Source organism: Enoplosus armatus, chromosome 6 (genome assembly GCF_043641665.1).
Source record: "Enoplosus armatus isolate fEnoArm2 chromosome 6, fEnoArm2.hap1, whole genome shotgun sequence".
NCBI classification, from domain to species: Eukaryota; Metazoa; Chordata; class Actinopteri; order Centrarchiformes; family Enoplosidae; genus Enoplosus; species Enoplosus armatus.
In genome coordinates, this window is record NC_092185.1 from 13,395,623 (window position 1) to 13,422,962 (window position 27,340).

The 27,340-nt window shown below is 43.7% G+C and overlaps 1 protein-coding gene across 1 annotated transcript in view; it reads left to right on the top strand.

The window, feature by feature from the left end:
* The first annotated feature begins 7,530 nt into the window (after positions 1-7,530).
* Positions 7,531-27,340, top strand: part of LOC139286581 (reelin-like) — an 87,982-nt gene continuing 68,172 nt past the window's right edge. The window contains exons 1-2 of the mRNA XM_070907436.1: positions 7,531-7,783; positions 26,839-26,946. Coding sequence (XP_070763537.1) covers positions 7,531-7,783; positions 26,839-26,946 — 361 coding nt within the window. The remainder of the gene's footprint in view (positions 7,784-26,838; positions 26,947-27,340) is intronic.

The following is a 27,340-nucleotide window of genomic DNA, read 5'->3' on the forward strand; positions in this document are numbered from 1 at the left end:
TATTATATATCTGTATAGTTCAATGTTAAGTGACAATAAATGTGGTCAAAATGTTTTTGAAGTGTACTTTCTTTATTTGATTTGACAGTCAGTTGTTGATCACATGCAGATGTTGATACAAGTACTAGGCTACTTCAATATATATCACACTAAATCACAACGCAAGTTAGACATTATGATGTTCTGGACCTTTGCTTGAGGAAATTTTCTCTAACTGGACCTCTTCGAACTTTAGTTGAATACCCCTGGTCTAGGAGGATGAGGGCCAATTCAAGATCAGTTTTAAATCCTTCCTTCTTACAACTTCAAAATATGCATCTTGTTTGATTTTAATGTGCATGTTTTCTCAGTCTTTTGATAGAAAAAGTTGTCTCTGTTGAGAAATTAAATAGCGTCCTTACTATTTTGGTTTTCCTTAACAGGGCTTCACTTAGTTCTGCAGCTTTTCAAAGGTGGTCAGCAGTTTAGTGCAGCCTAAAACTGGCAAAAACAACTGACTTACCCATTTTCTTATCAAGATTAATTCTTTCCTGCTACATTCTCAGACACACAGTCAGATATACTGTACTGTTTAATCGTTATCTAATTGTGTCTGTTTTCCAGAAGCACAGTTTCAGTAAGACAAGTTACTAGCCATCAATTTAACACTCTGACAGTTTATATTGCTTTGTCCAAACAATAGATTTGGGTCTGGTGGTCAGTCGTTTATGTGAGAGAGGAGGAACACAGTATGTGGGGAATGTTGATCCTACTGTTTTTCAAAGAATGATACACCACTTGGTCTACAGGACACCTTCATTTGTCAAGGTGTCAGTGGAGCCACTTCCAGAGGCTCTTGGCCTAATCCTGGAGGTATGGGAGACATGACAGGGGCCTCTTATGACCCAGGGGGGCTCACGTTTAGCAGGACTGCATTTCAAGAGGAAAGAAGTTGAAACGTGAACGTAAAAACATCAAATGTCTGAACTAAAAACTGAAAACTGAAAGAGCACAACAAACCGTACAACAAATGTTCTGTGATCACTTTGTCATGTAAACATTTCACTATTTTTAGGAACTGTTAAGTATATAATTATTATGTATAATTAGACCACTTGTTCCAACTGCAATCACAAATCAGTCACTCAGTTACTGAACAATTATAATACATCACATGATTAACTGTTATAATTATTTCAGCAGTTGCACCAGAGATGAACAAGCCTGAATACATTATACAAAATGAAGTGAAACATTTTAAAAACATAAGAGGTTTTGGCTGGACATTATCACTGGTCCACAAATTCTACTTGCCCCTAAAAAAGACTAAATAAAGAAGGATCTACATAGACTCAATCCCGACTGGACACACCAGCAACTGGACCTGAGCTTAAATGGACCCAAAGAAAAGGACCCTGTTCGCAACCATAACCCCTTTGAAACCAAACTCTGTACAGTCAGAACAGAAGGGTATTAATACTTAGCATGTGGAGAACCTGTGTCTTAAGCCACTAGTGGGACAACATGTTAAAATTTTGTCTCTGTATTTCAGGAGTCAAAAGACAGTGTTTGTCTTCTGGAGTACTGGCCTTCCCTTTTTTTCTGTGGCAGCAGTGCATGGAAAAAGAGCTCTCCTATGTGCAGTGACTTGAACTGGGGCTAGGTTACAACGGAAAAACACAGACGTGGACTTATGTGTCAGCCATCTCACTCATAACTATATCTTGCTTTTCTTGGGTCCGGTTGTGTGCAGTTAAATCTTATATTTGCAACTAGAAAGTCCCTTTTTCATGTCTGCCCAACCCTCCTGTGACTGTGTGTACTGTAAAAAGAACTACGTTTAGTGTCACTAACTAAACCAACAGTAAAAACCATGTCTGTGTCGTTTATGGTCTCAAGACACTCAAGCCCTCAAGTGACTGTAGCCCTCTGTGACAGGGCATTGAGTTTTTGGGGTGATCCTAGCTGGTTTTATTTACACATTGAGCCATGCACCCCTCCTTTGACTCCTTTCAGGGGGGACAAGCTTTTCATGGGACTAATTGGAGTGTGCAAGCCATCACAGCTGAAGTGCTCCCGCAGGGCCTCTCTTTCTCTTTTTCTCTTTTCTTGCCTTCTCCCCTCCTCCAACACTCAGGCTTTTATTATCATTTGCCATATCGAGTAAACAACCTGTTAGTGTAAATTAGGGTCCAGTGAGTGATGAAGCGACACATCCAACCCCTCCTGCCTCCTCTGCCTCTGCTTTCCCTTCTCTCCCTTGCCATCACACTCTTTCCATCCCTTTGAGCTCTTTCCTCTTTTGTGCCCCCACCCTCTGTTCTGCCTTGTTTGGCACGCAGCCTTTTCAAAGACAGTGGTAGTGATGGTGGCGGTGTGTGTGTGTGTGTGTGTGTGTGTGTGTGTGTGTGTGGATGCAGGGGGTCTGAAATGAAGATTGAAGCGGACAAAAAAGCCCTGGTGCAACCTTGAGGTGGAAATTAATAATGATAAAAATAATTACTGCCCCACTCCCCTCGCCCACGCCTCCCCGACCTAGTTTTCATAATGGAGAACGATAGCCCCCAGTCGCACACTATGTGTGTGTGTTTAAGTGTGTTTTTGTGTGTGTGTGTGTGTGTGTGTGTGTGTGCACATAGGGGAAGGGGCTGCAGAATGACTGTGGTGTAGTAGGGATGGATGTAGGACAGGACCTACATGAAGGAAACATCAGGTACAGGGATATATGTTGCTGTTAATACAGACATCTACAGGTAAAACAGATGGCTCTCCTGGCAGACACTGCGGCTCTCTCTATCTGCCTCTCATCTGCATCAGACACACTTGTGCTGGTGTTCATTCTGTCGCTCTGGGATCTTGCTCACCGTGTTAAATTCCTCATTTTGGGCAAATGTATTTGTGTGTGTGTGTGTTTGAGCACTGTGAGCGCGTGTATTCAGCAGGGGTGTGTGGAACAGACGGTGAACACTGTGACCAATCTCTGCTAGCAGCTCCGGTCAGAATAAGCTGCAGAAGGTCACACACAAACACACATATTTGCATGCATATATATATATTACTATGACACAATTAACTTCTTTGGTGACCTATAGATAGAAGATATTTTGCCATTATAAGACTGGGATGTATGTGTGTGTGTGTGTGTGTGTGTGTGTGTGTGTGTGTGTGACAAAGACTCACATTCTTACTAATCTGTTCAGATGTAGGTCTTAAATGCTGAAATGTGGGCTATACACATATTCAACTGACCGGTGCTATCTGACTTCGGACCGGAGACAGGATCTATTTGCCAGACAACGCTGAGTTTTTTTCTCGAGTCTATGTGTCTGCAAACCCAGTAGTGTCAGTGAAATGAACGAAGATACAGTGCTTTTGTCTGAATAAGTGGGGCTAATTAAAAATAATGATCTGTGTGGGATGTCAGTGTACCAGCCATGTAAACTATCCTATAGTTATTGTTTATTTGTGTTACATTGTCCATCCAGGATAGGAAAATGTTTTTATATAAACTAAACAGAGACGCTACACTTGATGAACTTTATAGTTTGCTGGTTCTGTCTGTGTGTTAGAGACAAACAAACAGACCAAAAAAAAGAGTCAGAAGATTCAGTTCTTCTGGCCTGCTGATACTTTTCTGCTGATTGAGGAGGTCCCTGGGCTATCCAAGCCTGAAAAGCCTTTTTCTTCGTCCACTGCTGATGTTACCCAGCAGGTTCTTCTGTTGCCGTCATGACAGGCACCGAAGACCCTCTGGCCATCGCTCAGAGTAGCCTTGGAAGTAATGGAAGCTTTGAGTGCGGCCTTTTCAGATTCCGTGTTCCCAACCTCGCTGCAGGAAAAATCCCCCCAGGACTCCCACGCAGCCGCTTAAAGACGGGCCTCTCATTCTCAGGGCCAAACTCCAACAGAGTGGTGCTCAGCAGGGAGCTGAGGCTGAACTGTTAGCTGTTATCGGTGGAGAACTGCTGACCTCAAGTCAGGACGTTGTCAGACAGCAGAAGAAACACTAACAAACTCCTGACTGACACACCCTCCGTGGGCTGTGGACTTTGGGAAAACTGTGCCCCCCACTGGCAACGGGCCAGTGAGATGTTGAAACACCGTTGGACTGTTTTGGGTGTCATGCCTCTTCAATGTTGCATGGAGGGCAGTGCCCATGACTGGCAGAAAGAGATTGTGGTTTCTCTGATTATTGGGGTATCACAATGCTCAGCCTGACCTCTTTCTGTCCATTTGTTATCTGTTTATGTGCATTTTCAATTTGTGTATTAAGAAAAGTAGAAATGCAGAACATTCGGACTTAAATGTCTTCTCATTCTGCCCTACTGGAGAGACGAAAAAATGACATGAAATTCGGTTAACATGTTTGCAACATTTGGATGGAAACCTGGCTAATGAGTATAATATCATGGGGACTATGTTATTATTTGATGTATATCGCAGCCTGTCTGAAAGCTTCAGTGAGAACAGAAACATCAACACATTTGAGGCCGTACAGCTAGCAAAGAGGGTTACAATGGCTATTTGGTATCTCACTTTGGGCTTGGACTTCAAAAACCCAAACATTTTGATTTTCATTAAAGTGACATCATCTTGAAAATAGATCAGCTTACTTGTGTTGAGATGCCATTTCTCAAAAACATATCTTGAGGCAGAGTGGCTTTTATTGGACCCAAAAGGAACTTCTTCTTCACTTGTTATTAAAACGCAGAAGTTTAATGCTGGGCTCAAGGCTGTAGCTACAGTATGGCAATATTTACAGAGAGGAATGCTATCAAAGCTGCAAGGGCTTAAGCTCTTTAAGGAGTCTCACCGGTGAGTTAATGCAGTTAGATTAATTAAAAGTGCTTAATTAAGGCAATGAGGAGCTGGAGGGTGGCTGTAGACTGGTTGAGAGGAACTGAGATAACCCCTGACCTCACTCTCCAGTCTCAGCAGAATGGTCCACCTAGCTGACCTCGAAAAGCAACTAGGGAGGACAAACACTGTTTCTGAAAAGTTACTGCCTTCAGTTGGACCGTATACTGTTTCTTACTGTACTTTCTTTTCCATTGCTGTTCCCACAGAGCTGTAGTGCACACGCATGACATTGTCTTAAACTGGCATACTAAGACAAACATTAGAACACACATGGTCCTTGTGAAGCAGCTGTCATGCTTTCCACATCACTTTATTTAACCTTCAGATGTTGTGTCGTCCCATGGGCAACAGAAGCATGTCTCATCACAGTATTACTGTGGACTCTATATGAGGAAAAGAATTGCTTTCTCTTTTGAGCAACTGTGATGACAGTTGAGAGTTCTTCAAGGTTTTTTAAGGTTTTGGGAGAGAGTTGTTGTATGTAATGTCCATGGATGAAAAAAGCCAAAAACTAAAATTGAAACACATGATCTCATCAGGCATAAAGTGTACTCAGCGGAGAATGAATTGTGAAAGACTAAAGATGATGACGAGAGCACTGAGCAGGCATTTAAGGGAGAAAGTAGGTTTCAGACCTGACAAAATAGAGCGTTAAGCTCAATTTCTCTTCAAAATCCGACTGTAAGTAACTGTATTTGAAGCATTTCCAGGCTGTGCAGTTTTCTTGACAGTTCAGGCAGTTATTTGTAAGTTAACATAGATCAGACTGGCCACCAAAATAATCAAAAAAGCGAAGCTCCCCCTTAAAGTTGCATAATAGCCAGCTTTCTTTGGATGTCTGGACTGCTATGTGGATAAACATGCTGACTGGAACTAGCCTGGGTGCAGCAGCTGGCCTGGCAGGTGAATTAATTCACTTGAGCAAAATATAAATCTTTCTTAATACCAAAGCAGAGAGAAACAAGAAATCTACAGAGATACAGTATATGGTACATACGCATTTTGCTTCTGTGTGTATCTGCGTATGTGTCCATAAATGTGCATATGGACATGTGTGGAGGGATGTTTGTGTGTGTGTGAGAGAGAGTTTAAACTGTGAAAGCATCTGGCCATGCCGGCCTGGCTGTGTGCTCCTGCTGTGGGTCAGTCAGGCTGTTTGGACATGAAGTGCCTATGAGTGTGTGTGTGTGCAGCTTGCTGGCTTGGGAGTGTTTATGTCTGTAATAGGCACTTAACCACACAAACCCAGCAGGCAGCTAAAGAGAAACGCCAGAGGAGATGCTCAGTGGTGTTAACAGCAAGTTCTTTAAGTTCCCCCCTTCACCGTGATAGTTTGTTTTATGTGGGAAAAAATATTCGGGGGGGGGGGGGCGTCAGTGCAGGGGTAATGCGTATCACTTACACACTGAGTTGGATATGGATGAGCAGAGAGAGAGAGACATGGAGGGAGTGCATGGCTGAAAAGTGTGAGGGGTGCAGATTTATGTTGTTTGTATTTATTCCCAGATGAAAAAAGAGAGAGTGCGGGATGGGGTGTGTGGATACAGGGTGTTAGAAAAATACTTATCCATCATTTGTTGAGCTGGAGCAGACTGGTGGGGGAGAGAAAGCAGCATTATGGCTGATGCCTGCACCATAGTGGTGGGTTAATCTAGAGCAGAGAGGCGGCGCATGCTGCTCTGACAGGGAGAAAAAAGTTGGAGAATCCTGTGGAAAAGGAGATTCTGATGGAAAACCCATGAAAAAAGCAACAGCGCACAAGAAGAAAAACAAATTTGAGCGCTGCTGAGGACGAGAGGAGAGACAGAGAGGTGCAGGGTTGGAAAAAGAGGGAGAGGGAGATCAGAAGAGGGGAGGGGGACTAAGTGGGAGAGCAGCAGAGAGACACAGGGAAGGAGAGGGAGGTGAAGAGAGCGGAAGAGGGAGGGAGAAAGGAGGTGTGATAGTGGGTGGGAGAGGAGGAGACAGTCTGGTGGATGGGCAAAAAGACAAAGGAAAGAGAGGAGAGTGAAAGGGATATGTCAGTGGACTGGTTAGGGATGAAGAAACTAACAAATGCATAGAGATAAGACAGCCAAGGTCTCAGGAGGGGGATACAAGAGTGCAATGTGGAGTAACACAGTGATTTAGTGAGAGGTAAAGAGAAGGAGAGAAGAGAGGGGGGGGAAGAGATTAAGGAAAAAAGCAGAGTGATAGACTGGCAGAGAAGAGGGAGGAGAGAAGAGCTGGATGAGAGAGAGGAGGGAGGCCGGCTCGTAGAGCATACAGCACGCGTGGAGCTGGTGTTAGAGCGAAAGAGAGACAGAGAGAGGGAGGGAGGGAGGGTGGGAGGAGAGAGGGAAACAGAGGGAGGGGGTGAGGTATTTAAACGCCGGAGCAGGACAGCACAGGCGAAGCTCTGAACTCCCCGAGAGTGAAGGTAGGACAGGGAGAGGAAGCAGAAGAACAGAGCTCTACAGTTTTCCTGACGACCAAGCCCACACACTCACACATATAAAAATTGCACATACAAACATACACAGACGCATACACACACTCTCTCACGCACGCAGTTTTGGACTTTGGACTCGTCTGTGGACTCCAAAAAGCTGTCCTCTGGAACTCTACCTGTGCCTTCCTCGCTGCCACTCATCACTCTCCTCACCTCTTCACCCACCAACACTCCCTCAGCCCCTCGCTTGGTGAGGGCAGATGGCCATGGCGCGGGCCTCTCTCGGGGGTGCCTTAGGCTGTGCCCTGCTGGCCCTAGTCTTGGGGAGCAGCAGCATGGATTTCGGGGCGCCCCCCGCAAGCTTCTACCCCCGTTTCAACCCCTTCTTCTTCCTGTGCACCCACCACGGGGAGCTGGAGGGAGCCGGGATGGCAGAAGGTGGGGGAGAGGTGCTACTCACCCTCCAAATTACAGGCAACCCCACCACCTACACCCCTGGACAGGAGTACCAAGGTGAGCACACCACCAATGGTGTCCACTTTTCTTTTTTTTGCTGCATGTTGAAGAGAATGGAATCTATTGTTTTAACAATTTGTTATTATCAGTATTGAAAAGTGTTAATTGATCTGATTCTACATTTAGTTTTGTATTATTTTTGAATAGTTTTCTCTTGTGAAAAATTTCACCTTGAAATTTTAGAGGTTTTGATGAATACACATTGCTGAATTGTGGTAAAATTGTTATAATGCCTGATATACATAAAAGATATAAAAAACAACTTCATGATCAAGATTTCTACACACACACACACACACACACACACACACACACACACACACACACACACACGTGTACAGTGGAAACATTTTCTTGCAGGTGTTTTGCTTCACACATTAGGGAACTGCTGTAGTTTGTGTATATGGGAGTGTGCAGTTTGTGTGGGGTGGCTGTTGATGGAAACCAGCATTTATGTAACTGCAATAAGTAGTGATGCTGAGTGGGACTCCTGTTCAGTGCTGTGAGCAGCTTTGGTGTTTTACTGAGCTGTGATCCTGATGCTCCATGTGTAGGTGGCTTCTCCACAGGACTAACAGTGAGATCCCTCCAACTGAATGAGAAAGAGAGAGCGAAAACTGCGAGTGCGAACGGACAAACGGGGCGCTCTAGAAAGAGATGCTCTTACTGAAATAAAGATTTAGAAATCAGTAAACCATGCGGGGAGTGTAAGAGGAGACAGAGATTAATGTCCCCTTTCCCACACTGATGTGCTGGCACCTGATCCTGGAAAAACGATCCCCTCTGACCTCCCAAACTGTGTCACCATTGCTCAGTCACTCACTCTCGCCACTCACTTAACACTGGGGACAGTGACCCGCACAGGCCACCACAGACTGACTAAGGTCACATTCCCATGCAGCTATCCTCTTTACTAAGAGTTGGACGTATACACATTAATGTATATTACTGATTGTATCTAACTTCCTAAATATACACACATTTTGAGTACGTTGCCCATATCTTTTTCTAACCCTGTCTTTGTTCACTTAATCTGATATGACAAACAGTGGATTTATTACTGTTCTTGCGCTGTTAACAACTGCATTCCATTATCATGGCAAATAAACCTCTTGATTTCAAAAAGGATATGTGTAGCAGAGTTAGTGTAATTGTATACCGAAAGAAACGGATATGAGAAGGCCAGGAAAACAGAGCAGGAAAGGAGAGGAGTCTGGAAGAAGCAGTATTATCCTCTGTCTGAAAATAACAGCCCGGATCAACCCTTCAGTCAAGCACCTTTTAACTGGGTCCGGGCTTGTAGGGAGAGCGGGTGGGGAGAGATTTGAATAACTAGCTGGTGGATGGGAGGGATAGAGCGCACGGAGAGGTTTAGATAATTAGCATTAGAAATGTGGTGGACTGGGAGGAGGGAGAGATTTAAATAGGGCCACGGCCGGGATCGGATGGAGTAGGGGGAGATTTAAATGACGATGAGAGGATTGAGCAGATAAGATACCAGCAGCGGGGCTTGCACGGGAAAAAATGACAGGGTTCCAAGCTGCTCACTTTTTTTCTCCGTCCCTTGTTTTGGCACATGATGGCAGCTCATTGTTAAATTTCTGGGATTTCGACTGAGTTTGCATGGGGAAGGAAGAATAAATGGCAAGTGAGCAAGTGCAACGTGGCTGGCTGTACGCTTAGTTGTGCGATCAGGAGCAATCCCAGTCTCTCTCTCTCTCTTTTCCATCTCTCTCTCATCTTCGCAAACCTTTATGGTCACATCCATCCTTACATGTTCTTACCGCAGCCACTGTCAGGCTCATTGTGGCAAGAATTGGGTGGTTTGAGGGCTACATACACAGGTGTTGGATTGAGGGTGGACGTGCATCTGCCTGCCCTGCTGAAAGCAGAATGAGAGAAAAAGATGGAAAGGGAAAACAGTAAATCACATCTTCTGGTGATGTGAAGGAAAGGGCAAGGGAAGCAGTTTTTTTTGTATGTAACATGCTTCTTTTATTTGGTTTGATCTCGATTGTTTTTTTCCTCATTGCTTTTCATGTGCTCTCCAGGCTTTAGTTTTGGATTACATTTGGTTTAATCTTCTAAAAGCAACGTGTGATCTAACCACTGAGAGAGCTGCATGTGGAAATGGTGGGCGGAAAGCATTAAGAGATGCTGGCCATGTGGTTGTTGAAGGGCTGTAGAAAAGAAAACTGAAGAAAGAGTGCAAAAGAGAGAGGTTGTTAGTGGAGGGAGGGTAAGTTAGAAAAAGAAGACAGATGACCCCTTATAAAACGGGAGATGAGTGTCTCAAAGAACCGCCTCAGTATTTGGTGCTGAGCAAGAGGAAGAATCTGTGTGGCCGATTTGTCGTACAGTAATTGGGTTTCTGACCTGACCTCACAGCCTCTCGCTTCTCTGTTGCTTTTGAGTGATAAGACCGTGTGTGGGCAGCGTACTCTGTGTGTGTGTTGTAGACGAGATTACTGTGTTAAGCTATCAGAATGAAATGACGAAGAGAGAGGTTGCGTTACTCTGTGTGAAATGTTTGAGAGGGTGGGTGTATTGGCAGGGTCATAGTGGACAAAATGGAAACAGAAATACTGTAGGGACACTGAACTGCTGGGAAACAAAATGAATGAAAGTGAAAGGATTTGTGTGCTTGCATTCAGACTCTAGGGTCAATCCTTGTACCAGACAAATGGAGACAAAGTGTCAGTCACACACATTCACATACTGCCCACATACAGCCTTATCTTTCAGAAGAGAGAGAGAAGCAAAAAAGAAGTAAGGTCACACTGGGATTTGAGCCTGTCCTCTAAATAATCAAACGACCCTTTTTGAACCACTCTTGCTACACTCAGGAAGCAGTTCTTTATATCAGTAATGTCAAAGCATTTTTTTTTTTACATTTTGTCTCTGACCTCTTTTAACACTGCTCTGGGAATGTGAGATGTTCTCCATACAGCAACCGCATGTTTATAGGAATCAACATCAGAATACAAAACCCAGAAACCGTTTCTAAACACAGACAATCGGAGAGTGCTGTTTTTCATTCTGTCCCCCTGCCTTGGAAACATTACTTGTTCACTTTCACAGATCAACAACAGTGTCCAAGAAGGGATGGTGACACAGCAGTGGGAGAACAGGAAGAGACAAAATACCTCCAAACAGACAGTTTTAGTATCAGAAAACATGGCCTTTCCAGTAAAGCACATTGGATTCAAATCATGAGTAGAGGGGACATCATTCTACTGTGCTATGCAGTATGATTAGAAAGCACAATGGAAAAGATTGGTGAGGGAATTAAATGGCAGTGCCGTGTCCTCTGCAAGTCAGTAGAGAATAGCCAGAAAAATGGAGGTGCATGAGCAGAAATGGGGCCAGTGAGATTGATTGAGTGCCTTTGTGTGTCGAGGAATGTGTACCTTTTTTTTCTGTTGATTTCATCCTAGTTTGTAATGATGCATTTGCACTTGTGATTAAAGCTACAATTGTGTTTATCATGCCAGCGGTTTCAAGCACACTGCATGTTTGTTTGTATAGAACACAGAGTTATATGTGGTGTCAATTAGTCTGCCAATTTTATGTTTATAGTATTTAAAAACCTTAAGTGAGTGCTTGTATTCACAGAATGTGCATTTGCATATAGTGTAGAGTTTTTGTGTGTGTTCCATATGCCGGGTTGTTGATGTCAGTGTAAAGCACTGAATGAGCCACTCACACAAGCCCCTGCTGAGGCGTGCAGGTTCAGGTAGGCAATGTGGCTCTCCCTCTCACTACATTCATTGTTCCTACACGCTATTGAGAACCAAACAATATTCAATGGGATTCAGCAGTGTGTCTCTACCACAGTGCCACAATAGAAAAACAGGAGGAGAAACAGTGGTGCGAGGGAAAGTGACAGAGGGTAAAACAAGAGAGCTGCTTACAGAACAAGTTGACAGTACAGGCTGAAATGGCCATTGCTAATCTGTCAATGGTCTCTACAGAAGTCCCTGTCCCATGGACCTTTTCATGTGCAAATGATTGAAGAGGCCCAAGACACAATCAACATTTCAAGGAGATTTGGACGTTGCCACTAAATGACATTCTTAATGGGAACTTGGAGATAAATTCATCCCCACAAAATGCCATCAGCTCTTCCCATGATAAGCTATCAGATTAGACATTGTGAATTACTTCAGCAGCTCTCCTGCCAACCAACAGAAACATCCCAATGTGCCTTGCAATGGGAAAGATGCCATTATCTATCTGCAAAGTTGATTACTTGTCGTGGTTGGGGGAGTTTACTGTTGACTGATGTCTGTAGAACAACAAGTCAGTCATGTTGAAGTGAAGGTCATAGACACAAGGCTCCGGTAAGGCTCTAGAAAAGCAGATATTATCTTACTATATCCCAGGTCCTACTGTATCAGTAAAGCCACAGCGAGGCATCCTGGAAACACGGGGCTTTAAGTCTTCACAAACTTTCGTCTCAGTCGTCTTTGTCTTTAGATTGAATGCCAAAATGGCATCAATCTGCTGTGACTTCAGCAGCCCGTCAGATGTCATCATCGCCTTCTGCAGCACTTAACCTGTGAGGGGACTGTTAAGGGTCTGCTTCCTGACCTCTGACCACTTCTTGTCAGTGCTGCATTGCTTGGAGCTCTGTTCCTACGGAGTGATTAGATTTGGCTGGTGTCCCTACTCTTCCTGTCCACCAGACTAGTGCTCCTTACGTCTCTGTTCAGCTTAACTGTAGTATTTTATATTTATCTATTTAAAAGACCAGGGAAAGTATTTCTTACGGTGCAGCAAGCATTGGTCAGTGAACCATCAAAAGACTGGCGTAGTTCACGCAGACATCCAGTTTAGGGGAACAGGGACACTGAAAAAGGGAGGTAAGAGTGAGGAAAGAGTAGAGGGGATAGGGGCTAATGGTTTAATCGGGCTCTCTTGTGAGCAAAGGAAAAGCAACATGCAGATAGCACTAGCACTTTCAAGTGGTCCAAACCCGTGCATTCATTAGCTTCCCCGCTCTTCAACCTCTCTGCCTCCTGCTGCTTTGTCTGAATAGGTCACTTCACTGAGTAGAGAGAAGTGTGTCAAGTGTATTACAGTTTGTATGGGCTTGCTGGGTGTGTTTGGGTGTTCTGTCTTTGTGGACATTGAACGATGAACCATTTAAAGAGCATTGTATTCACTGAGATATGCCAGTTTCCTTTATATGAAGGAGCAGATGGGCGAGAAATGAAAATGGATATTCATTGGGAATCTTCCCTTTGTCACACATGCACGCTTGGCCATGCACACAGCACTCAGCTTTGAGTGGGTGATCCATCATGACATAGAGACAGGTCAGATGTTCCGCTGGCTAAACACAAATGTCCAGATCAGCGGGCTATTACAATTCTTTGTGTCGATGTTACAACAGGATATGACATGATAACATGAACAGGAGGTTATTATTTTCCTCCTGTCAGGTACTAAATGGCTGTGTCAAGTTGTTTTCACAGCAACATGCCCTAGCTATGTACCTATATGACAGTAATGATGCTACAAAAAACTTGCAGCATTTGCTCTAACTCCGCCTTTGTAATGTCTCATAAAGAGGCATTGAGCTGCTGCAGTTCTGCAGAATGTGAAGACGTGATAGTTGAGATGGCCCAGATGCCACCTATATTCTACATTTCTGAAAAATTGATTTCCTGCATCAGAGCACGGAGAATCGCCTCAGATAACAGTGACATTGTTAGCCTTTGCCAGGCTGGTGCCAGAACAATGCCAGCATGGTGCCAAGTGTGGTAGAAAGAGCTAAAAATGAAGGCAGTGAGTGGATCCCTGCCAGGCAGAGGTGTGTGCCTGCGCCAGTCTTATCTGGGCAAGCGGCAAGGAGCTCGTACATTTTTTATTTTCAATTTCCTCAACGGATTCATTTTCCAGCCAAAACAAGAAAGCTCTTAACAAGCAAATGTGAGTTGTGTTTTCAGTAACTTTCATGAGTGGGCAGACGAGTGGGCGTAAGTATTTTCAGGATGTTGGAGTGTGTGCTTGCCTTTTGGGGGTTTGCCTGATTTGGAGTGCCTCTCTGTTGATAATACAAGCTGGGGTGTGCAGATGCTAGGCTCCTGCTGTCCTAGTATGTACTTGCTTGCTGTGTTTCCCTTGTGTCCCTTTCTGGTGTCTGGAGGTTTAAGTTTTAGACAGCAGATGCAGCAACAGAGATTCCACTCCTGGCACAACTTTAGCAACATGTAAACTGCCCAAAATATGATGACATTATTAGTTTTTCCATGCCTGAAGCACAAAGTATTTGGTAGCATTCTTGTTGGTTACTTCGTCACGTTCTTGTTGTTGCCGAAGATTACGTTTGACGAGGTATGCTGTATTCCAATCATTGTATATATATGAGTCCCTATGGTAAACCTCAGTGAGAAATAGAACACCAGCTCACAGAGCCCACACAACACACTCTAGACCCCGAGGGTGTGAGGATGAATCTCAGCCCCACTGTATTTACTGCCTAAGTTTTCCAATAGAAAACACAAGGGACGCACCCTTCTACAGTCTATTTAAATTATTTTTTATTGGCACATTACAGTTTCCTCCTCTTCCTCTGCCTGTTTGATGTTTACTTTCAACTTACAGACAGGTTGTAAACATAATTACATGTTTTTTTTCATCCCAGAAAGCCCAAATACCAGGTCTGCATACAACATTAAGAGCTCTGTGTGTCTATGCAAACTCATGCTAATGTCCCCATCCCAATCTACCTCATAACAATGGACCAGTGTTCATTCTCCTTAAGGAGTACCAAGTGGCTCTAAGCCGGATTTTGAAAAGTGATGGATCCTTTTTAAACCTTTCTTCCCTCCTCCCCATCCTTCGCGCTGGACGTGTTGTTCTCATGGGGTGGTTTCCCAGCCGCTGTTGATTAGCGTGTCAGCTTTGCCGATGGCCTCTTCCTTTTAGAGAATGGAGCTCCTGTTGGAGGATTGTGTACCTCCTCCTCCTTCTTCTCCTCCTCTTGCTCTGGATCCTCCTCCTGGCGGCTTCATTGAGAGAGCTGTAATCCCTGCTTGGGGGGCAGTGTGTCGTCTGTGCTGATAGCATTCAGAGGGCCTTGTAGCGCTCCAATGGACCCACTACAGAGGAGGCGGCATGGTGCAACTGGCTGGGTGCTGGGCACATGGCGCGTGGCACACAGGCGGATTAGCCCCAGCTCTACCCCCCATTCAGCACCAGCCTCCTTCAAACAGCCAGGCCCACTCTGCCCACAGAGACACGGCAGGCTGGCAGAGGCAGATTACACATCCGCACACATGCACAAGCTCACACATATTCCAGCCCAAAGTGACAGCATGGGTGAGGGGGTTAGTGTTTACAGGGCCCCTGAAAATACTTCATTCCCCTAATGCTCTGTTGTGAAATCCCACATATCAAACCTCATACCTCCAGCCCCCACAGGTCTGTGTGTCATCGGTGAGCTCTGACTCAGGATTAGAACATCCACAGAGATTCTCCCAGTAGACCACAATAAAGATTGGTACATTTATCTGGCTTCTAGGCTTTATAAGGAAGATTTTTAAAGACAAGCTTTCATATGTCATGAATCATATTTGTGTAGTCAATGATCATTTGAAAAAAGAAAAAGAAAACTCAAAATCCATCCTCATAGATAACTGGCCTTTAGAAATTGGTTCAATTAATCAATTTTTTTAGTTAAAAAAAATCTCTTTCTACCAAACAGTACCCAGAGGAGCAGCATGTCTTACACCTCAGTGGATCAGGTGTCTGATTGTGTCTTCCTTGTCAGAAAGTCTGTGATTGGTAACTGAAATTCAGAACGATGAGGAAGAAGAACAAGTGAGACTTCACCTGCCTGCCTCACTGTACTCTAGGGAGACTGACTGTGTTCATCCAATGTAAAGAATAGCGTTCTTCTCTCTCTGGCTGATTTCTGTCCTCAGCTTCACTTTGTCCTCAACAATGAACGTGGAGCTGGGAACATGTGTCTGTCACCTGCTGCTCAGCGCTCACTTTCACAGGGACTGAGAATATGAAATCAGACCAGCTCTTAATCACACCTCAGCATTTACCTCAGCACCCTCCGGAGATGGCTGTCATGCCAGTGGCAATAAATAAATAGTCATGTTAATTTATTGCATCCTTTTCGATCTCTCTGTGAAATTGCTAGGATACAGTGTTACAGTCACATGTGAGGGAGAGAAAACCAGGAAAATAGATGTCTATTCAAGCTTGTGTTGGGATGAAGGTGCTTGGGAGTCACAATGGGAGCAGGCATGACTCAGAAGTAACAAAAAATAATTAAGAAACCCAAAGTACAGGAACATTTGTTGCCTGTTGCATGTGACTGTGTACTTGGCCTGGCCAAAGTTAAAACAAGTGGACTACTACACCACAGATGTGCTGTCACTGTGGTGATCAAATTTAAATGCAGCAACCTTTTGTTACAAACACACCAAATGCCAATAGCGGAGCACAGACTACTTCATCTGAACATCAAAATGTCTTTGTCAGTGACTCAACACATTTGTCTGCGTGCACACGTCACTATGTTTTGAAAGCCGAGGATACGGAGTGATAGAGTCATTGAGTGATCTCTGCTATCGAGTGAAAGCAGAGGTCTGAGGTAGAGGTTAAGATAGAAAAGAGGTGGGGATGAGTGAGGGGAGACGGAGGGAGCGTGACAGCGTTAATTACAGCAATGAGTGCATTCTTACCAAGCTGAGCGGGTGTGATTAAGACTGGATGTCAAGGGAAACGCTCCCCATTGATCCACTGCCAGTAGAGACCATCTAGTCTTTCATTACTGCAACCAGCTTCTTAATTAGAAATCAATCTTTCCCCTCTGCTTTATGAAGCCCCCCCTCCACACCACTGTGCCACTCTCCCTCTACCCAAACATTCATACCCAAAAGCTATGGAGACATGTCAGACTTTGACTAATGTCAGTACTTTTTCACTTAGTTGGCCATAATCTGTAATTTTCACGCCAAGAAAGAGCAGGGAGCGGAGAGTGAAATAGTGAGGCACAATATCCTGCCTTCCTTTCCAGCTCCCAGGACATCTTTCAGTCCTTAAAAGAATTTGCCAAACTTTAGGATTGCTTTAAGATTGAGAACTGAATTCAGATGCACTAGCTGAATAACAGTTATCATGTTCATCATGTCTGTCAACTACATTTGTGTGCAGTTGTGTAATTTTAGGATCAATGAGAGACCTGGATTTTCTGTAGATATTTTCTGTGGAAAACTAAAATGTGGCATGGTCCATGACTATTTTATCTTTAAAGGAGACCCATTTTACATCAATTAAATTGTTTTCAATCCCTAATGAATAATTTGATTGAGTCGATCTATTGACATGTGATAGGATTATGTAATGTATTATGCGCTTCTGAATGAAAGAAGCAACATCTGTAAAAAACACCAAAAAATGCTTTTCTTCTACATTGTACCTGATTTTTTTATTTAAGACAGGTCACATTATAGTATATAGTCGCTACACTATGTAGATAAAAACAAGTGCTGTAATGATGAAAATATTGTGCAAGCATGAAGGAGAAGGGAAAGAGGGTGTGGAAGAGATGCTGAAAAGGACTGACAGAGCGGGGATGTAAAGTGAATCTCTGTGTAAAGTGACAGTTCCATTATTCATATTAGGGCTATTATATCTGTGATAGCGGGAACGTGGTTGGGACTGCTGTCAGCCTGGAATACTTCAGGCTGCTTGAGTCTGAGGTTGTGCTGGGATCTCAGTGTGTGTATGCGCTCTCGTGCACATATGCATGTGGGTACATACAGTAGTAGGTGCTAATCGGCAGAGCAGCTGTCTGATTTTGTGAAAGGGAGAAGAGTCCAGATGTTTCTGGGCAGCAGGCATTCAAAAGTAGGTACAGATGGTACTATGGGACATGCACAAGTAGATGGACTCATTTGTGGACTAATTATGTATGTCAGCTTAAAAGCATGCAAAGTTATATTTTATTTACAGATGCTAATTTCCATTATTTTGGTGATAACAGAATCCAATGAAACCATACCACTGCTGCTTCATTGTTGTTACTTTTCTTCAAAGAGTGGCTCCTAGAAGTCACAACTGTATCACGTAAGAACTCACAGATTTGTTGTAAACCGTATGTAAGCTATGTAAAAGCTGACTTGTTTTTGGAACACTATTGCTGTCCAACATAAGGTGAGCACCGTGTCTTTTACTTTTCATGGGTCAAACCTTTCTTCCCTTTTCATGGGTTTCATTTTCAACAGTTCAAAAGTCCAGGTTGATACTCTGATAAAAACTGCAGTTTGAAGTGTTAGCCCATGAGGATGGCTAAAAGGAGGGCAGGTTCACCTGGTGCTAACTTACTTACTTATTCTCTTTCATCCCATAAGCCTTAGTGAGCCTGGAATATGCAATGTTGGAAATACAGGGATGGAAAAGATATATAGAAACAGCAGGACTGTTTTTTGGTACAATATGAAAATGAAGTATTTGTTTTTTGGGCTATTTTATATCTGTCGGATAATAATTCAATAGAAGCACCGTGAGTCATTTTAATAAAACATGACTGAGTGGCTCCGAGACATTGACATTTATAAAGTTTGGTCCATTCCCCTCCTTGTATGTGAGGAGAAGTATATATTGTGTGCCACCAAAAACAGCCCATCTCTCAACTAAAGCAATGATGGACTACAGTGGCTACAAATTCATTTTTGGTTTTGGCCAGATGATTCTTAGCATATAAAGTTACTAAATGCCATTAAATAGCCACTTAGTATTATGCTAAAATGAATAACATTTGAAGCAGCTCTAATGTTGGATGGTTAGCTGAAGATTGAGGTATTGGTTTCAGAAGTTAAGCATCTACAAGTCAAAGAGTGAAAATCAACCTTGCATCACAGTTTTATGTTCCTACCTTGGAACTCTCACTTTGCCTCTTTTATTGACGTAGTAGCATGCACATTGGACAGAACAGAGATCTAATGACAGAGGTGATTTGGTGCTCACTCTCATATCAGATATTGGATATGACGGTCTATGGGACAAATTTCCAAAACTTAAGTGCAGGGAGATTTTGGCTGCTTTAAATTCTTTGCAGCTTGGACAGACTAGCGACCAGTTTAGTGCCTGCATTGGCAATTAAGAAGTGTGTTCCTAAAAAATAGCACTGTTGTAAGTGGTTGTTCTACAGTGGTGTCATTGTGTAGAAGCAAACAGATCTCCTCTCTGCTTTCCATGTTAGAGAAATTCAGAATCGGGTGGGTATTGAGTAATTTGTTCAAAGGATATGACTTCTATGTTTAGGTAGAGCAAACTGGACAGAAATGGTGTCACTTTTGTTAACATAAGCTTCTGTCCCTAAATGTCTGTGCAAAGCCCTGCTCTTCCTTGTCCAAAGTCTCAAGGCTTTGCTTTGACAGATGCCTTCCGGTCATGGCTCACTCAGTTGTGAAGCAGTTTGGGGTGGGCTGTTTGGGGGTTTTGGGAGGTGGGGGGACAGACCAGCTGTGGGAAGGGGATGGAGGTCACTTAGGCTAAGTAGCCTGGTGTCCCTGAGAGGGACACAGGAGGCAGTGAGGTTGTATAGGCTGTGGTTGACAGCTTGGCCCTCATTACCTCCTTCCTGTTTCCTATCAGGGCATCTCCCGATGGAGCAGGTGAGATGGAAAGGGAGTTATGCAACAGTATTGGTCTATGTCCAATGTCTGCATTTTGTCTGTGTGTACTCACACAGCTGGTTTGCTCAGTGAGTTGGCTTAGGACAAATTATGGAATACACACCTGTCAGTGTGTGTTTCTAGGTTTCTGTGCAAGTAGATTAGCATGTGTCCCTTTATACGTATGATAGTGTTCAGTGGATGTGTTGAGCTTGCTAGTGTGTGTTTGTGGGTGTGTGTTTGCCCTGTGTCAGGAGTTGTGGTTTGGGTTTTACCCCACTTTTTGAGGCTGACTGGGCTTTTAGTGTTCTCCTTCATTCCTTGGATTTTCTCTCCAGAAGGCTGAGCTGTATGCAGTGGCAACTCTCATTTGTAATGTGCGATAGTTTACATTAAGATTGTATATATTTCTAGCTCATGGTTCTCTTGTTAAACATTTTGGCTTTTAATTGTGTGTTAGCATGTTCAGTATGGCTCTGATAAGTAAAGGAAGATGCTTTGCTTGTCAGGGCTGGGTGGCTGAAGCCTTTTCTCTGCAGAACACATGGTGTTGATCATAAGGACAGCTCACTCTCTCAGTCCTGGCAGTCACCAAGCGACAGAGGGAAAGAATCATGGTGTTCCTGAACCCTATTACAATATAACCCTTTACAGCAACCACCAATTATGCATCTTATGATATCCCCTTTATGCTGAATGCTTAGTAAATCTAATGTGTTATAAGATGCCTTTAATGAGAATAATGCAGGATTCTGCTGCTCGCTGCTTTTGATCTCAGATGTTTTCCTATCCAGTTGTCTTTTGGTTTTACACCTACAGTGCTTCCTTATCCTTTCTCCTCTCATTCTATCTAAATTTCATTGAGATTGATGAAGACGAGGTCCACATAACAGACCTGTAGCTTTTCAAAACCCATTTAGAGTCTCATTGCAGAGATCGGTACTTAGATGGGATCTGTTGCTTTTTGAGGCCTCTGTACAATGAACCAATGAATAATGTTAAAAGCCCAGAGAGATGATTTGCTATCAAAGCCAATCTCAGGTAAAGAGAATAGCCTTTGAGTTGTCACAATGTGATGTGCTTCTTCTGAACATGCAATGTTCTGTCAAAACTGATTTGGCTTTGTTGATTAGTGGATATACCTTCCCACTGGGGCTGTATCTTCCTTGTAAGTCAAATGTCAACCTTTTGGCACATGAGTCAGACTGAAGCGCATATAGGCTTTAGTACATTGTGTGCAGAATAACATGATTTGTGGATTACGTGCAGGTTATATGTAAATAATGCTACTCCAGAAATCATAATAAAAGGAAAGGAAAATGTCCCCAGAGGATAAAAATACTTATACTCGGGAGATTTAGGAATCTGAGGAAGATATAAACTGAGGCTTCTTTTTGTGTAGAATAACTTACACACCTGTGCTTGCTCGTGTTCAAGCATGTGACACACAGGCTCATATGAATGTAAACAGACACACGCATACATTGCGGCATATGAGAGCAGCACAATGAAGTGTGATTCTGAAGCAGATTATGTGTGAGGAACAGGATGTTTGTGACAGAACGGCCTCTTCACTCCTGTTTCTCTCCACGGCTGTTGCAGGGGTGAAGCCAAGTTAGGCAGTCAGGAAGGCTTCAACTCCCCTCCTTGGTAAACAGAGTAGAACCTCCACAGAGCAAATTGGACCAAGAACAAGAATAGCAGTTTATAATCTCTGGCAGTGATCATGAAAGGACCTGTAAACTGGTCCCAAGAGATTAATTGCTTTCATTCAGCCCTTTGCAAAAATGCTGGAGATGTTGTAGTGAAGCAGACCTGTAGAAGCTGCGTGGCTGATAGGTTGTCTGTGATCTAGTGTTTCACAGCAGCAGATGGCAATGCCAGCAGGCCAGGATGGTGCCAGAAGGTTACGCAATGGAATGATGCCTCTAAGACCTGACTGGAACACCGCATGACACATATATGTGCAGAAACACACTTCCCACACAATCTCCTGAAACTGTAGAAAGACATTCATACTTATGAGATTCAGTTTGTCTGCATCTTCTTGAACTTGTGGTCAGTTTAAAGGACTGGCCTTTCCCTTCCTTGTCAGAGGAAATAGCAGTATATCCTTCATGGTGTCATGCTCAGGTGACTGACAGTTTGAACCATTTCAGGAAGCTCAGAGTGAAGTGGCACCCCGACACTGGCATGGCCACGGAAACAGATGGAACTATAGCTTCCCCATGGTCTGGCCTCCATTTCCTGGTCCTCTCTGGGGCACGTGTGTGTCTGCCAGTGGGATATGGGTCAGATGGTCGGCTATCTTTATCCAGGTTGTTGCCAGGAAAACCTCCATCCATTTGGAAACAAAAAGGGCGTCCTCCTGGTTCACTTGGAAAGAAAATGGGGATTTCATTGATAATACTTTCTGTTACAGTGTCTCTTTTGTAGTGTCTTGCACTTCAGATAAGTTGTTTTACTATGTGCCTCGTATTACATTATGCTGTAATCATGTATCTGTGGTATTAGTGAGTGTTACCAAATCAAATCTTGTCTGAACCTCATTGTGTAGCCGGGTATTTCCAGTCTTTGGTACTTTCTGAATGTTTTCTGAGTAAGTAAAGTAAAGGTTATGATTGTGGGTGTGGTAAAGTCTGGTGGGTGTGTTTGTGCACAAAGAGCAGAAAGGAGCTGTTCAGGCCATGCCAACCACATGGGGACTTCAATGCAAGTGGACTGGGCTGAGACGTAAATCAGGTCTTCTCTCAGAGCTCTTAGACTTCCCGTCCAGCTCCAGCCTAATCCCTCGCCATGCTGTTTTCTAAGAATGAGCTCATGCCACCAAGCGTTGCCAACCACAGTGCCGACCATGCTTTGCTGCACCTTAAGGAGACATTACTATTGCTTTTAGGATGCCACTGGGCCCTATTTTTCATGTTCTTAATATGATTGCTGACCCAGCATACAGTGAGCAGCTCTTTGGTCTGTTTTTCACTATTTAATAGACCTGCTTCTTGTTCAAGGAATCGACCAAAACCATCTATCAATCATGGCTGCTCCCACACTGCTTGTACTATAAAGAAAGAAAGAAACAACCAGAAAAAAACAACAGCTTCTCTGTCTACCTGAGGTGCATTCATTTCTAAAGGCAACTGCACACCTCTGGGACTAGTGTAAAACCGTACTCTAGTATCTTATCAAATTTTAAACATCTATTCACTGTCTTCTTCCAGTACTTTGTTTGTCCCATGTTGAGGATGCTTTTACAGCATTCAGGATAAGGTGATGCACTCAGGTAATACCAGGAGCTACTGCAATCCCATTGTTCTTGATTGCCAGGCGGTCAGAAGAAGTTGGGAAATCCTAGCTGAAATATTAATCAAAAGAAATTCAGTAACAAATAAGTAACATAAGGTTCTGCATGGATAAACATAGATGGAAAATAAGCTTTCCGATTTACTGGCAATTATTTGTGATCTTATTTTTGCTGATTGGATTGTCACGAAAGCTTAATTTTCCATTACTGATTAGTCATCACTGTGCGTATCCTGTGTGTGTGTGCTGTGTGTGCCTGCATGAGCTCTGAGAGACTAGTCAGCAAAGCGAGCATTGTGTTTGTGAATGTGTGTTTTGTTGCGTTGTAGTGCGCTGGTACTTTGTGCCTTAACATTACTCCTGGTGGATCCAGAGAGGTGAAGAAAGCCCCAGGCCCATCAATAGTTGAGTAGGTGCCCGGTTGTGTGTGTCTGTAATGAGGCATACCACATCGCATCATCAATATTACATGCTGGCTTAGGGCCAAGGGATGTGCTCTGTGGTGTGTTCAAGTATAAAGTATGAGCGTGTGCATGTGGGTGCGAGTGCTATGCATACAGTGTAATGAGTGTTTTGCAAGACCTAAGTTAGGTGCACTTGTAACTACAGACACCAGAACAGTCCTGGAGCAAGTATAGGTCCTGATGTGGAGTTGAAGTAGGAGGTAGGGATCAAGAGAAAAGGGTGCCTGTAGGTCAGGAGCCACGGTGCACCTGACTGCTAGAGAGAGCTCTGGCTCCTCTACATATCATATACATCTGCATTTCATTAAGATTCAAAATCATTATAAAAAGCCTCCTGTTATTTCAGAGGGCCTGTAATGTAGTTTTATGTATGTCTTTATCTAAAAGATCTCTCTCCTCCCTACGTGTTTCATAGTATAGCTATTCTTCTATTTTAAGTCTTATGGTTGGGAAAGCCTAAAATCCAGTCCAGATGTTTGGATGAACTGTGTTAACCTAACACCTGGCGTGTTTACACATCAACAAATCACACGCAAGGGCACACATGTGCACACACACATGCTCACGCACACACAGAACCAATGTACTTGAACTGCTAATATGGTGTAGAGTGTTGGTAATAAAGTTCACCCCCATTCCCGCCTCATGCTTCTCATTCCCCTTGGCCAAGTGAACAGTACTCAGAAATGAACTATGGACAAGAATTTTAAAGGCTACCATCAAAGGCCGCCAGCCTCCTCCTTTAGATCTATGTGTGTGTGTGTGTGTGTGTGTGTGTGTGTGAGTGTTTGTGTGAAGTACCCCCACAGGTGATTGGATCTGATCTCATCTCATCTCATCTGATTGGCTCATCCGTCTGTTGCGTTCCACAGGCGAGTGAGATAGGGGTGTCTAAATAATTTAGATCTTGCATTTGTATTGATCAGGTAGCGCTGCTCTCCGTGGGCCACTCCACTACTACCTATCTCTCCATCCCTCTTCGCCCCAGTTCTTGTTTTTCGATTGTAACCTTGTGCCCCTAGCTTTGCCTCTCCTCCACCCTTTTTTTCTCCCCAACCTCCACATCAAACAGAGTGCAGGCACGCTGCTGTGAGGGGGAAAGGAAAATGCATGAGAAGGGAGTAGATGGGGAAAGTGCAGGAGAGAGCATTTTTTACCATGATTCCTCAGATGAGAGAGAGGCTGGAAGAAAGGTGTAAGCGGTGGATATAGAGAGAAATAGCACAGTGAAGGTATAAAAAAATCTTTTGTGTGTGTGTGTGTGAGTGTGTGTGTGTGTGTGTAGCTCATATGCAAGTGTCTGTGGAGAGTAATGGAGTGTGTGGAACCTTGGTGATGCAGGTCAGTGGAAATGCAGAAATGAGCGTATTGTGTGAACGGAGGCTGGTGAAGCCTGGTCCAACTTAGTGCATTGAACCCAGTCCATTACTCCATTAAATACTGCATCATGCTACGGCCTTGGATCAATACAACATAATGTAAACACTTATAACCTGTCTCACCACACTGGAATGGATTTGTTGAATAGGTAATGTATTCTGGGAAGCAAAAAATAGCATAAAAGAGGAGCACATGTATGCTCAGCATGAATATAATAATTGCTTGTTTGAATGAGAAGGCCTTTTCCCTGCATTCTGTTGGTATAGCAGTGTTAGAGGTGTGCTGAGCAACATGCATTGAATATGATAATGCTTCTGTTGCCAAGCAAAAGATCTGCCTTTCTCACAATACAGCTTCTTGTACACGTTGTACATGCTGATCGAATTTGGCAGTGCTCACAGCTAACAAGAAAAAGGAATGCAGAGAAATTACTTGTTGCTCACACAGTGTCATAAGAGCCATTCATACAAATGAGCTTTACACTGCACAGAAAGTGGATTATTCCTTGACTAATGGTAGTGTGACTCATCTACAGATTTTGAAACCAAGCATATAGTTCCTACATGTTTATCCTGTTCACCGTTTTATCATGTTTCATTTTGTGTTTTGGAAGTTGGACTACAAAATTTTATTGAAGCAAGCGTCAATTATATTCTTGGATCCTATCACTTAAGTGTGCATTTTTTAAAGATTTAGGCAGAGCAGATTTAACAAGCATGTCATTTACCGTTGTATACTATAGTGGAGAAGAGAGCATGATAAATCCAGCATTAGTGCTGTTGCTGGATTTCTGTGTAAAAACCGTGACAGGAGAAGAGAGGAGGAAAAATGTCTGGATATAATAAAGAGAGTTGTGGGATGAATTATTGAGGCTTTGATATGGAGGGAAGAGATGGGCTGAACTGTGCTCTTAAAACAGGGTTTAGCACATCCAATATACACAGACACATGCAGAACACACACACACACAAACGCTGGGCGCCTCGTGTGAGGATGTGTTAATGGAGTCACCCAGACAGACAGGCAGGGAGACTGGGCCACACAGGAGTCTGCTCTGCCCACATTCCCACATTGAAACACACCAATTCCAGAAGAATGAACGCCCCAAGACCAAACTGACATGTTGCTATTCTTACTTAAAACACACCAATGCCGCCCGCGGGTGTCTCCGCCTTTTCCCACTTCACTTTTCCCCCAAAAGGAGGGGGATTCCAGGGTCAGGAAATAACAATGCCTCCATCTTTCCCCGCTGCAAAGGATTTTATTTTATTTTTTTGGGAGTGTGTTCTCCTCTGAGCCACAGACTGTTCCCCTGTGCTCTGATCTGTCTGGCTGGAAGCAGTCCAGTGGCTGAGCTCTTTTCCTCCAGTGATGTAGTCGGCTCTGTGGTCCCGTCACTCAGAGCCTTTGTTTACTGGGTAGATCAATAGTTAACTTGCTGCCGGATACACTAAGCTGTCGATCTGTACAGCTGGATAATAGACCTCTGGCAGTTTTCTGCTCTGGTGCTGTTTGTGGTGACCTGTGATGAATAGAGGCTTAGCAAGGCTATCAGGGTTACAGCCAATTAGCTCATCAGTCTCTTCTAATATGGTTGTCAATAGGGACAGGCTTTGATTAAAGCACTATGATTTGTTCAGGATGAGTTAGATTACATTCTTGAGAAAAGTGGACTTGAGGCTCCATTGAGCAGGCTCCTGTGTGTGTGTGTGTGTGTGTGTGTGTGTGTGTGTGTGTGTGTGAGAGAGAGAGAGAGAGAAGAGGCATTGTTGCTATTGCTTTAACACCTGCTTGCACATCTGCGTGCTCCCCCCTCCTCTCCTCTCCTCTCCTCTCCTCTCCTCTCCTCCCCTCCTGTAGGGTGTTCGGTCTCATTGGCCTCCCAGTTAATGGTCACTCTACATTTCCATGTGTTAACACCTGAGCTCTGTGCTCGTTAGCAGCAGGATGTTAGGGAGCTGTAGTGCGCATACACTTTCAGACTTCTTGTCCACACGCATGTACATCACACTGACTAATTATCTGTGTAGCTTGCAAACGAAGTGTGAACATAACTTAGTACTTGCAATCTCTGACACTTTATCAGTGGTAAATTGCTCTTCCAAACCTCTTGTGAGTTATCAATAAAGTGGATACTGTATTACTGTGTTATATTTCATAATTTACATTTGTGAAACAATTTCTGTTTTGCTTTGGTGCTTTGTGACATAACCAACTGGATGTGGAATTGCAGTAACATTCTTCCTTTGTTCTGTTTCTTCAGTGACCATCTCGACCAGTGTGTCCTTTGATGGTCTGCTGGTGACGGGCCTCTACACCTCCACACCAGTCCAGTCGGCTCCCATCCCTGCTCCAGCTGCCTTCGGCTTTGGTAAGTCTTCATAAGATACCACTGCAAGCTGTTTAGAGTGGCTTTCTCATCCATGCTGTTCGTGCCAATACAAGCTCCTCTTTAAATGCTCTACTTTTCTTCACCTTTAAACACAAACAAACTCTCAGATACTCAAGATAGTTTCTTAGTGCTAGAACTATTGAGTATCATAGTGAGCACAACCCAGCTCCGTGATCCACATCCGTTCCCAGAATGAGCAGAAAGACCACTTCCCCACTCCGGTTGTGACAGGCCGTGATGGATGAGGAGTGGGGATGATGTGACCATGGGTTCGGCCAGATTCATTTTCATTGATGCTTGAGAGAAGAAAAACAGAAAACTGAATATGAGATGAAGAAAGGAAATTAAAGAAGAAAGCAGAAAAGTATATGAG